Source organism: Bactrocera tryoni, chromosome 1 (genome assembly GCF_016617805.1).
Source record: "Bactrocera tryoni isolate S06 chromosome 1, CSIRO_BtryS06_freeze2, whole genome shotgun sequence".
NCBI lineage: Eukaryota > Metazoa > Arthropoda > Insecta > Diptera > Tephritidae > Bactrocera > Bactrocera tryoni.
The window spans coordinates 55,585,034-55,598,574 of record NC_052499.1 but is presented as its reverse complement, the minus strand read 5'-3'; the positions used below and the strand labels follow the sequence as shown (position 1 = coordinate 55,598,574).

Here is a 13,541-nt window from a genome sequence, read left to right as displayed (position 1 = left end):
TGTACACTTACATCAGCCTTGCTGGGTCCCTCCACTGCCATGGTGAGTCCCCCAGCGCTGGCGCCCTTAGTTGAAATGGTAAAGTTAGCGGGCTCACCGGTAACACCATGGGTCAGACCTGGTCCGTAGGCAGTCACATAACCAGATGTAATGGAATCAACGTGGAATTTGAAAGGTGAACCTGGAAATGAATTGAATGGGAGAAATGAATTTCGGGCAAAATCGTAAAAGGAGAAGTCAAGGAAACGCTCAATAAACCAACGTAAAATAACTTTTGATGTTTATGGGATTTTATGAGCTCTATATTTCTATATAAAGTTTTTTTTAGACATCTGGTTTTCGAGAAGAAACACCATGCATATAATTTAATTTTATAGCCGTCAATTTAGCTTCATTATAAAGTTAAGGGTTTGCTATTTTGTTTTAAAATTGATTTAGAGCAAGTGATTCCAGGCATGCCTGGCTTGAATAAATACCAGTCGAGAGGTCTAATTTTCGACCGCTGAATATTCTTTTCAAAGGCGTCAATAGTCTCGGGATTAACTGCATAGACAAGCGACTTCACATGACCCCACAAAAAATAGTCAAGCGGTGTTAAATCGCGAAATCTTGGAGGACACGCTACGAAATAATACGCTCACTAAAAGCCGTCTTGTTGGAACCAAAAGTCATTTACATCAACATCCTCTAATTCAGGCACGCGCACTTCGCTCAACTTATGGTCAACATAATCGGCCTACTGAGCGTCCTGTTCGCAGCACCATCACCCAGCTTGAGACCCAGCATTCATTATTGGGTATTACTCGACCGAGTAGATCACGTTCAACACGCAAGTGAACAAAATATAGATGCCGCAGCTGAGACTGTACATGAAGACCATGGAGAGTCGATTCGACGTCGTTCGCAGCAACTTTCGAGCGTTTCTACGTTTTCGAGCCAAATTTTGTTTAGCGATGAGGTCCATTTCTGGCTCAATGGGTATGTAAACAAGCAAAATTGCCGCATTTGGGACAAAAGGCAACCTGAAGAGATCTCGGAGGCATTTGGTTTTATCAAGACGGCATCACTTCCCACACATCGAATCAATCAATGAATTTTTTGAGCGAATACTTCGGTGAGCAGATAAGCCACCAAGATCGTGTGATATCACTCTGTTAATATTTTTCCTGTGGAGATATGTAAAATCTAAGGTCTATGCGGACAATCCCGCTATGATTCAGGCCTTGGAGCAATACATATCGCGTGTCATTCGTCAGTTACCAGTCGAAATGCTCGAATGAGTCATAGAAAATTGTACTGAACGGTTGGACCATCTTTGACGTAGCCGAGACCAAAATTTAAAAGACATAATCTTCATAAAATAAATGGCAAATAATATTCTTTCGAATGATAATAAACATTCCCCATTAAATTTGAAGTTTCTGTGTTTTTTCTTTAAAAAAGTATGGAGCCTCAAAATGGATCACCCCATACAAATAAATATAGTACTTGTAATTACCTTGTACGGGCTCGCCATTGTATTTCACGACCAGCTCGTGTGTGCCCTCCTCCTTGGGTTCATATTTGATTGACACTGTACCATCACGATTGTCTTGAATGACAGGCTTGTCAACTTTACCGCTGGGCATTTTGACTTCGGCTGTAAAAAATAGAATAAAAAAATAAATTATAATTATTTAAATTGACAATTTTTTGAGAGTGTAAAATAAAATTATTATTAAGTAGTATACATTATAAAATCGTATGCAACGAAAATTAATGTTAATAATTAATATTTAAGTTATTTTTTTTAGAGTAAATTTCAATAAATAAATATTGAATTCTTTTTTTTAAGAATATGAGTGCGAAATATATTAAATATTGCTTTTCTTGCATATTTTATCAGCTCTAATACCATTTAATTAATGTCTGCCTTTATTGCGATGTTTTCTTCTCCAATTTTTCACTTATTAAAAAATGCTGGGAAAAATGGCGCCGCAATTAATTGAACGATGATTCAATGTTAAAATATTTTTGGTAAAAACAATATTTCGGTTTCTGAATTTTGCATTTTACGCTTGTTGTTGTTTAGACGCGGTCAGTGAAGGCTCGGCAATGGCACTACCTTCGTTTGTACAGTTATTTTTACTCATTTTATATTTATTAATTTTTTTTGGTTATAAATAACTGTATGCTTATACATACCAGCCAAATGTCAAAGCAGCAAAATATTTTATTTGATTGCATACCAAATAAATATGGCTGTATGTGTGTATATATGTATGTAAAAATCTCCATACATATGTGTAGGTGTTGCTATATAATTTGCCGTTTATTTATGATTAGTTTATCCAAGCAAAGTCATTTGGCATTCTTTATAGGGAAATCGGTTGGCTATTTGCATATTTGCGTTGCTGTTCGTAAGGTGACTACAGTGGCGACCAAAAAAGTTCGCATTTGGAGAGGTGATAAACATTAAAGCAGAATTAGTTTCTAGCTTATTTACTTACTGTTGGTCAGTGCCAAGGATGACTGTTAGAAGATAACTGTTTTGTGCCAAATCCATTAGTCTATTTGGATTTTTATTACAAAGGAGTGGCATAGTAGCCATTTTATCAAACGATTCAGTGAGTTTTGAGACAGTTACAAGCACAGTCTTTGACCAAAAATTATATTCAATTGATATTTTACATATGTAATTGGCGTTAGGAGCAGAGAGCTTTCTTCAAGAACCTTGTCTCTCGGGCATTAGCAGCAGAGGCTTTAATTAAAAAGACTTGTCTCTCTGGAACTCTACAAACAGATTTGGCTATTCTCAAAGGATATTAACACTTTATCTTGCAAGTTTTACCGGTATATTTTCTAACTTTTCCCGTAGTTTTAGTGAAGGTCTTTAGTTATAATCGATGAATACATATTAAAAACCGTCTCCTATTGGATTTTGAGAAACAATATTTTCATATCCAAAAGCTACGCGAAGATTTCGGTAGTGCTGGTAATCAAAAACAAAAGCTAACGCCACTTTAAGGAATCTTCAAAATGTTCTTCAAAAAATGTACTTATTTTATTTTTTTATCGGCTGATTTTGAATTAAATGATCCCGTAGGATTGGTTAACACTTCGAAACATGTTTCTAAAACACATTTGATCGGCTTCGAAATAGAAGACATGCCATTTTAATAATGATTTAAAACATGTCTCGTTTGATTAAAATTGTATTGATCAAGTTGTGATGAAAAGATTTGTAGAAATTCACATTTTTTCCGGTGAAATTATGCCATAGATCTTCTAGGAACTCTTATGTAAAGTTGAGGGTCTGGCTATCCCATGTTACGTATGGATTTCAAAACTATGTCATGTGTAGTTTTTTTTTATGTCCTTTTAAATTTTTTCCTTATCTTGATGTTTTTTCGCTTGGTTAAAGAAAAAAAAAGTCTAGGCAATATTTATTAAAATAAATAAAAATAAATAAATAAAATAAAAATAAAAAATTATAAAAATGTTTACTTTATTTTTTTTAGTAGTTTATGGCCAGAAGTCTGGAGTTATTGGGCAAAATTTATAAAAAAAAGGCGATAAATGACACTTTTTTGAGTAAAAACAAATAGAAATTGTAATTCTTAATTTTTCTAAGTTTGTTTCATCAAAATCGGACAAGTGGTTCGCGAGTTATGTTAAACGCCGTTTTTGCCAAAATGTTACAACTAAGCGAAAAAACATCAAGATAAGGAAAAAATTTAAAAGGTCATAAAAAAACTGACACATACTAACGCCAAACCCTTTGAGGGTTTTACTATACTGACCTAGTACCATCACCCTGACTTGGAATTTCTCACCCCCCAGATTAGCTGTTGTACTGTGTAATTGAACGAGGGTCCGTTGTGATACCTAAAATTGACTATATGCTGGATAGTAAGACGCTTACAAATCGCCTTGAGCTTATCAAAAATTTGTGGAGACGTCTAGTGTATGTTACTAAGTTCTGTTACAAATTCAGGCCGTTATAAAAATAAACTAATAATACATTGAATAAAGTTTGAGCAGCGATATACAAAATTCTATTCAAAATGGTCATCTGTAGCTTTTACACAAGCTCTCAAAGATTTTTTGAAATTCTCCAAATTTCTGTGGGGTACTTAACAGGCAATTTTCTTCAACTCTGCTCACGAAGTGGGGTCCAATGAATTTAAATCTGCACTCCCGACAGCCAATCGTCTGTAGCTATGATACCAGGAATATTTTTTTTTGCGACTTTTGGCTGATTTTATCTTGTATGGGGGAGCAGCATCTTGCTGGCGTACTTTTGCCCCAGTTGTAACACTTTTCCACAGAATTGAAGAAGTTTAACGCCTTGTCACATGAAAAAGTGTTTTGATCGCTCAGTTTGCTAAGTCGACGATATATATATATTTTATAGGGTCTTCGAGGTTTCCGTCTGCGAAATTTCGTGCCAAACTTAATACACCTTGTACAGGGTATACCAATAACGAAAAAAATCTTTGTTTCTGTGTCCTATGTAATATATGTGACCTGGTCTACGGAAAGGGGGGGGGGGGTCTTAGGTCTCAAAAAATCAATTTTCACTTTTTAGTTGATTCGGATGGAAGATGAGATGCTTTTTCACGTGATAGAATCCAAAAAGTTTTCGCACGTTAGCTCCCGTAGACCAGGTCACATATATGTAATTATATTCTTAGTGTGCAATGCATACAGTTAACTTTGTAACAGAATTTATGGTAAGTCTAAGAATATAAGTATATTACATTGCTATAGTTTATTATGGAACTTAAACTGTTGGCAAAGCAAGGTTTAAATACGGTTTATGATTTTTAACTGAAAAAATTCAAGTTTAGAAAGTGAAACAAGTATATAATGTAAGGAGTATTGAAATACGAGTAATATAGTTTTAAGAAGCGTCACTTCTTGTACAGACGCCAACAAGTGAAGAAGTCTTTTGAGTTATCTTAATAAATAATCTGTAATTTTATATTATTGTGGTGTTTTATTCGCCACATAATTGGTATTTTTAAAGAATAGAGTTGCCACCTTTCCAACGTGAAGAAAGCAGTTGGAGAAGGACCTGGCTAAAATTGGAGTACCCAATTGGCGCCAAACAGCGAAAAGGAAGAATGACTGGCGCGCTGTTGTAAACTCGGCTATAACCGCGTAAACGGTGTCTACGCCACTAAAGAAAAAAAAAGTGTTGCCACCTTTTGCAATATTTCAAAATTCGTGTAAATTGTAAGGCACTACTGAAAGTCTCCCACTAAGTAGTAGTCATCGGTTGAAGCAGAATATATTTTCGAAAAAAATTTAGCACTTATGAAAAGGACTTCGCGGACCGGGTCTGCTGGTATGAGCATCTATTACAGAAAATTAAAAAAAAAGTGTCAAGTGTTCGCTATGCATATTTCGGTTGAATGAAAGCCATTAAACAGCAACAATGTCGTTTAGCTCATACTAAATTATTTTATGCATTACAAACCACCATAAACCGTTACGAAATGAATGGCTTTGGCATTGTGCTGGCATAAAGTAATTTCATTGTAATAAATAATTTGGGCATTTAACAAATCAGCGCTTCAGCTGCAGAACACAACATGCACGCCACAATAATAAAAACAACAACAAAACACAGTACAGCGATCCTTTGCAATTGCCATTAAAAAATAATTACTCGAAAGATGGCACAAATAAATAGATATACATACACGCATACCTACATTTGTAGATTAATACATACACATATACATACATACATATGTATATACATGCATACACATTTGCATTGCAAAATGCGACAAGTGAACTGTAAAATAGCTCGAGCGACAGCCAACCGCCGCAGTGTAGCACATTTCAAAGGCGGTCGGCCAATAAATAAGAAAGCAAATATGCGGCACATATAAACAACAACAACAACAAGAACAACAAACGTTAAGCAGCGCAGATAGTTGCATGCGCGAAAAAGCAGCAAAATTCTAAGATTGCAATTTAATGTTGCGCTGTGCTGTGCGGTGCTCTGCTGTGCGTCGGAGTCGAAATCGACATGCAGGCGCAACATGCAAGAGTACGCAGATACATATGTATGTATGTATGTATGTACTATGTATATCCATATGTGTGGATATATTTGCGGCAGCATAGACCACCAGTGTTTTCTGAAAAGCAGTGAAAAGAAATAAAAATAATGTGAAAGCAGAAAATCAGCAACACACATACAGCATTTGGTATGAAAATCACCATTACGTATACGCATCGTTGCACCGTGCCGAATGCAACGGCATACAAATCCCACACTTCACTTGCTGTGACACCCGAAATTCTTGTAATTTATTTGCAAATGCAGCAGTGAAGCGCGAAATTTGAAGGAATCGGATAAAATTGTGATTTCGGCGCAAGGCGACAATCGCGATACGACGGCGAGGCGCTCAACCAACAATTTGCTGTTGCTGGTTTTTTTGTTTTTTGAAGTTTATTCTCGTTGTTGTTTTTCGTTAGCGCTTATTTAGCTGCTTGTTGTTGTTGTTGCACAACTTTTTTCACGTTCGTAAATTACAACAAATTAAATACAAGCGAAATCGTGAATGCAACGATTCATTAAGAATATTAGAAGCGGACTTGCGTAGTGCGGACTCGGCCACATATCGCCTCGGCGGCATATCGGCGGCCTGCGCCGAACGTAAATTATGTTTTGTAACTTCAAAAGGTGTGCGTTCTTTTTCATGTAAAGGCATTAAATATGCGTTTGCCTCGATATTTATGCCCGCCATATATTGGCTACTTGGCGCAAAGCGCATAAAATACTTTAGCGGTGGCATAAAACGCCGCGCATTATGTATGCACATATGTATGTATGTGTGTGTGTACTAATGTAGCTGTTTTCGCATTTGTTTTGCGGCTTTTGAGTGCCATAAATTGCAGCGATCAAACGTCGCTTGCTTACTTCATTACACGACATAAAACATATGCTCCACAGCGGACGCACCCAGACACTTGCATATGTACATACGTAATAAAAAGAAGTTCATATATTTGAAGCACACAATTGTACATACCCCTACATACATATATATATATGTATGTATTTATTATTTGGGGTTTCTAATTCATAGATGAGGGTTGATATTTTTGAAACAAAAACAATATAGTAGTATAAAACCCATTGGAAACGAAAGACAAAATATCAAAAATTAAACGAAAATTAATTTACGTGTGATCTGCGTTCGGGGAGAGGAAGGAGAGGAGCGTGTTTCAGTTTTCAAGGGTTAAAAACGGCTTAACTCGATTCCCGGCGATGTCGAGTCCTAAAGATAAAAGGTAGTTGGAACATTTTAGGTAATAAAAACTTGCTTTTTTCACATAACCTCAAAATTTATGTGAAAAATTGTTATCATAAATTTTTCCAGAAAATTCAAAAAACCACACTAAACGATTCAAAGCTGTTTTTTATTTCATCTACCTCTTATAACGTGGTAGCCCCACGCAGACAGTAAAAATGAAAACTTATCGCGTGATTTGAGTTTAGAATTGGCTTCGGTGATGCACCTATTTTAGAAAAAGTTTATATTTTGAGCACTTAACCGTCATTGACTTCCTATGCTATGGTACAGCTCCCGCTGATAGGAAATGGTTTTGTTGGGACATCAACATTTTTGAATGACAAAGCTTATAACTAGAAAAATTTCTTTTCTCTTCTTGCATCAGTTCTGTATAGCTCTTCACAAGGCATATAGAAATAAGCAGACATAACCTAACCCTTTACTTAAAAGTAACGAAAACTGTGGCACATAATCAATAAATATTAATTTGGCTTAGGTTAAGAGTACTGACCTCCCATATTGTATTCAGTGAAGTAAAGTGCCATTTTCTCAATTTCAGGGTAGCAACCAGTTAAGTTCTGGCTAAAAAAGATTAACCAGAACAAAACTGATAGATGGTTGCTAAGCAGACATCGAGAAAATGGCGCTTAAAGTGCTGATATATACATATCTCTCGATTAGTTCTTTTAAAATTTTTTTATTTCCGTACTGAAAAATTTTACTATTATATATGTACATACTAAATTCACTTTTCTGAAAATTTAACTATTTCGGCGATATAAAAACAAAAGAAATCGTTAACTACAGCTTGGCCGAAGCTATAATACTCTCATTCGAAGATTGTAGCGCTTTCCTCGACAGTCAGACATTCGGAAAATATCTCGTCAAATAAAAAAATTGTTTGTAAATGAATTTAATTTTAATAGCTGACTTTGCTATAGTTGCTTTTTCAGGAGAAAAGTAAGTGTGCGAAAATTTTAGGTCGATATTCCAAAAACTGAGAGACTAGTTAACATACTAATACATGCCAGCGGATAAAACAGAGAGACGAACATGGCACAGCTCAACTCATCGTATCGTGTTACCGTGTTCAGTGTATAACGAATTTGAAATTTCTTGATCTTTATTTTAACATTTCCATAGAATGTTATTGAAAGTCGGTAGTATTAGGCAGAGAGCATTAGTTGCAGCGTGTGCAATAATCTCGACAGAATATGAGAAAACGCTAAGGAATAGTAGAAATATTTAGTGCCAAGTTAAGCGGTTCATTTTACTTCGTATTCGGGAGCAGAACAACAAAAAGAGCGCATTCGAATTGAGATCAGCTTATATAGACATCGTTACTAATTGTATTTCCTAGGCTACTAATTCTGTGAAATGAAAATTTTATGAACTTTGTATTACCGACGGCAAACTGGTAGAAGAAAAACCGACAAACCGACTCTAGTCAAGAAAGTTTTAATATTTGGGAAAGTTTTTCTTTTTTGGGGGTTTTAGAAAACTTAAAACTCAAGCGCTGTTTTATATGAATGAACAATTACGCTGTAGCTAAAGCCAGGCATGATATAAATATAGGTAACGACAGCTTACCCCCGTTTTTTTTTTTTTGAGTTATTTTGACTCATTGCACCTGTCTTGTACTAGAAATTGGATTGTGAAGTGATAAACAAAAGAAGTATGAAGACATTTTTTTAACTATTATTAGGAAAGTTTGGCGCTTCACTTCGCTTATGAGACCTTGCCATTTAACAGCTGGTATCTATTATTGTTGGTTAGAGCAGAAGCAATAAATGGGCGAGAGGCAATAAATTTGCTAGTTCAATTCCGAATGCATAAATATTTTAATATTAATTAATAATTATTTTACTATTATTTAAATAAATATTTTCTCCATAAGTCTTAATACTACTGATAGTGCCTTACTCATTTCCAATATCTCTTCTTCTATCAAAACTAAAACGTTGTGGAAATTATATTTATCCGCCTTTCTTTCTTTCTGAATGGAGGCCTATGTGTTTTATTTAGCTGTTTTTTTACGCTTCTAATTTTTTTTTAAATTTTTTTGCAACTGTGCGTTGCCAAGTGGCACGCGCACAGCCAATTTACTTGATTTATTTCGCTTAGTAACGCTTACCGACGCCATTACTACAACAATATACACCATTAAATTGTTTTTGCCTTGCCTTTGTTTCTTAGAAACATTTGCCAAATTTTTCTTTAAAAGATTTGCTCAAAAGACATAAGTATTATGAATTCGTTTCTAGCATGATATTTTAACTTTTTTCATTATGGTTATGTGCTTTTTGTAGTTGTACGCATATGCAAGGCATATATTTGAATGGAATCTAATTAACTCGGCTTTTTTTTAGTCATAGTTGATTACGCGCTAATTGGCTGCATTAAATTTTGCTTGCCGCTTTAATGCGTTCTGATGTTTTTTGATCTAAAGCGCTATGGATGCTTGAAGTTTTACTTTTTGTTCTTGTTTTTAGTATTTTACATTCGTACAATAAACACCTATAGTTTTAGGTATTTAGTTATGATGTGTGGAAAACACAGAATGAAATAAAATTTTTAACATATTTTTGGAACTATTTATGCCTCCTCAAGATCGTGAAAAGTTTAAAATGCATATCTGTTTATTAAAGAAACATTTGCCATGAATTTTATTATATGGAAAATTAAAATTAAATTGAAGGTTATAATTTTTTACTTTAAGATGTCCTTGGCATGTTTTGATTGAATAGGAATTTTAATGGAATTGTCTACAGTTTTAATTGAGTGTCATAAAATTTGAGTACGTGACAAAAAATTTCAAAGCTTTTATGCTGCAACAACAACTTTTGGAAATATATATATTTACAGATTTATCGGAGCACATAAATAGAGATATATGCTAATGCCTTGTAACATTTTTTTTAGAAAAATCTGTTGTGATAGAAACCAGCCGCTAAGTGGCACGATTAATTTACAAAACAAAAATAAATAAAATAAAACTAAATAAATAAAATAAAATAAAATAAAATAAAATAAAATAAATAAAATAAAATAAAATAAAATAAAATAAAAAAATAAAATAAAATAAAATAAAATAAAATAAAATAAAATAAAATAAAATAAAATAAAATAAAATAAAATAAAATAAAATAAAATAAAAAAATAAAATAAAATAAAATAAAATAAAATAAAATAAAATAAAATAAAATAAAATAAAATAAAATAAAATAAAATAAAATAAAATAAAAATAAAATGAAATAAATAAAAAAAAATAAAATAAAAATAAAATAAATTGAAATAAAATAAAATAAAATTAAAAAATAAAATAAAATTAAGTAAAGATTTCTGTATCTTTTCTATCGAATAACCTTTCGTTTATAGAGGTTTCCACAAGAAGAATAATGTTTTATTCTAATGACCAGATCATTCAATAATAAATTTAGGCATAAAGAACATAAATATTCAAAATAACTGCTCCTGTCATGTCGTTTTTAAGATATCGCCAATTAGAAAAATGAAAAAATATGTATTTTTAAAAAATGTCAAACAATTTATGTCAAGGAAAGTACACACAAGTCTGTTATTGACAAATTTCTTTCTATACAACCTATTTTATCAAACTTGTGAGAAAGTACGTATAAGTTCCAAAAATCATGTGGGAGTATTTACTTTAAACGATTTCAGATACAAAGTGATATTTTAAATTTCATATTGCACTGTGAAAAATAAAAAAATATACCTATTGTTTAGCCCTTATGCTGCTTTTAATCAGCGACGGCACGCACGCATAAGTCAAGCTCTTCTCAAGCTTCTCAAGAATTTTACGAAATCAATTTAATTTAGTTTCTGAAAATTCCACTTTATATTAGTTGAAAATGAACAAAAAAGTTGTCAAAGCTTATTTTAAATTTTCTCAAAATTCATTTCGAACATATTTAGGGGTTCATATAGTCTCATAAAGTTATAAGTTAGAACGAACCGAAAACATAGCGCTGAGAATTGTGTAAACTCATTTAGGTATGTAAACCAACAACAATTCTTTTAAACAAGTATAAAAATTTATAATTTTATGATTTTGCGATGCGTTATGACAAGTTGTGGGTCCTCTAATTATATTTCTTGTGATTTCTTGATTAAAAAATACGTAAGTTTTAGCTTATTTTGATACTGAGCGATCTCAAGTTTTTAGATCTAATTTCAAGAAGGTTTTCTTTGCCGCCAATTTTCTTTTACATTTGTTTAATGTGAATTAAGTTGGCTCTTTTGCGTAATTAATCGGTTATTTAACCGATAGGTGGCTTGCTGTGGAGATAGAAAATACGACAGTGTCGATACATTACTTTTTTGTAGCGCGCTTGACAGCAAATATGTTGGTTTATGACGTCATGAACGAAAGCGTAAAGAATTTTGTTGACAATTACCATTCAAATTTCGACAGATTGTGCCGTTTATGAACTTGAATGGATATTGTGTACTCTGTATTATGTTTTTCGATAGTTAAAACTCATTAAACGATATTGAATTATTGTGTAAAAATGGAATTAATTAAGGTTAGGTAGCAGTTATTTCAATTTTTCGGGTTCAAAAGATTTTTTATGAATTTTTAAGGCAGCAGTCGTCTTATTTGTGCGGGTTCACAAAGAAAAAGCTTCCCGAATAAAGAAACAGGGAATAAATCTGATTATGTCGTGAAAGCAATTCGTATGAAAATCGATTAAAATTCTTATAACAAAGAGGAATCTATTACAGTAAACTCGGGAGTTTAGTACACATTGTCAAAGTAATGGTCTGTTTACTCGCCGATTTATATTATAGACTGGCATAGATCGTTAGTATGATTTGCCTATTTCAAGTTGAATAAGTTCATAAATCTTTAGCGAATAATCTACAAGTCAGATCTGCATGCAGAACATTTTCGAAATGACATTAAAAGTCGTTCACTCGAAATTTTACTGGCTATGGCAGTATTTAATACCTAAACAACTGTTTTAGTAGAAAGTAAATATTTCTCGGGTTTTCTGAGGACTTTGGGGAAGCTTTCTTCAGCGGTAAATACAAAATTTATGTTGTATTTCTTTGAGCAAGCTACTGATCTGATATGGGATAATAATTTTTATTCATTTGTGTAAAAAGAGGTACCTATAAAGTGTATTTCGTGGAGTAACTGTTTCATCTCTGTTTTCAACATTCGGAAAATTTTATTTTTTATATCATCTTTATGTCAGGAATGTATGTATGTGTATATTTCTCAACTTCAACTTTCATGAGTTTTATGATTATTATTATTTTTTTTTTGCTTCACAACACCACTTTAGAATTCATTTACCTTGATGCGTTACTATGTAGAATGAAGATAAGAAATTTAGTGGCAAGAAGTCGCAACCGCTCAATGCTTCATTCTCCTCTATGATGGTCTCATTGAAGTACACAGTGGCGCGTTCGATGTGATCGCGTTCTGAGACCGTTATCTTATAATAGTTGGGACGATAAAAATAAGTGTGCTCTTCCCAAGTGGCTTCGGGACTTTCTTTCTTTTCGGCCAACCAACTGAAGTGCATTTTTCGTTCGTTTTATTAGCCAAAGTTAATTTTATTTACAAATATTAGTTTGTTTTTCCAATGTTATGATATTATTTATTTTTAGTGTTTTTTTATAGTAAGTTTTAACAAATTCGTTTTGTGTTTTTTTGTTTTTAATTAATTTTATTTTTTTTTTTTGATTTGACAGAGTTGTTGTTGTTATGCAATTTTTCACACAGAAATTGGAAATAAAGACACTTAAAATTTATAACAATTGAAATTAACGACGAACATACAACAAAATAGTAGCTTTTAAATGGAGAGTGTAGAGAAGGAGATTGTGAGAGTTAAGCAGACATAGAAACGTACAAGTATTAGGCAGAGAGCGATAGTTGCAGCGTGTGCAGTAATTTCGACAGGATATGCGGAAGGGCTAAGAAATAATAGAAATATTTAGCGTCAAGTTAAGAGGTTAATTCTTAATTTTTATAAAATAGATATTTTTAGATTTTTTTATTTACAGAAATTAAGTTTTTACGCGGTATAACTTCCGCATATCCTTGAAAATTAACTGCACAGCATGCGCAGTGCTCAAAGGATAACTCACACTTATTTTTTAATTTTTGAAATTTGTATTATTATTATTTTTTAATATTTTGTCTTTTACGCGTACTTTAATTTTTAGTAAAAAAATATATATTTGTTTTTTTTGGGCACTCTTGTAAA

At 32.9% G+C, this 13,541-nt stretch overlaps 1 protein-coding gene across 4 annotated transcripts in view; it reads right to left on the bottom strand.

The window, feature by feature from the left end:
- The window catches only part of LOC120766878 (filamin-A), a 113,496-nt gene that overhangs the window by 3,200 nt on the left and 96,755 nt on the right, over positions 1-13,541 (bottom strand). For 3 of the 4 annotated variants that reach the window (XM_040092611.1, XM_040092608.1, XM_040092610.1), the window contains 2 exons: positions 1,499-1,639; positions 12-181 (listed from right to left, as the gene is read on the bottom strand). In XM_040092611.1, coding sequence (XP_039948545.1) covers positions 12-181; positions 1,499-1,639 — 311 coding nt within the window. Of the gene's footprint in view, positions 1-11; positions 182-1,498; positions 1,640-12,622; positions 12,884-13,541 lie in introns of those variants that run through there. The other variant, XM_040092612.1, reaches the window with a different exon arrangement.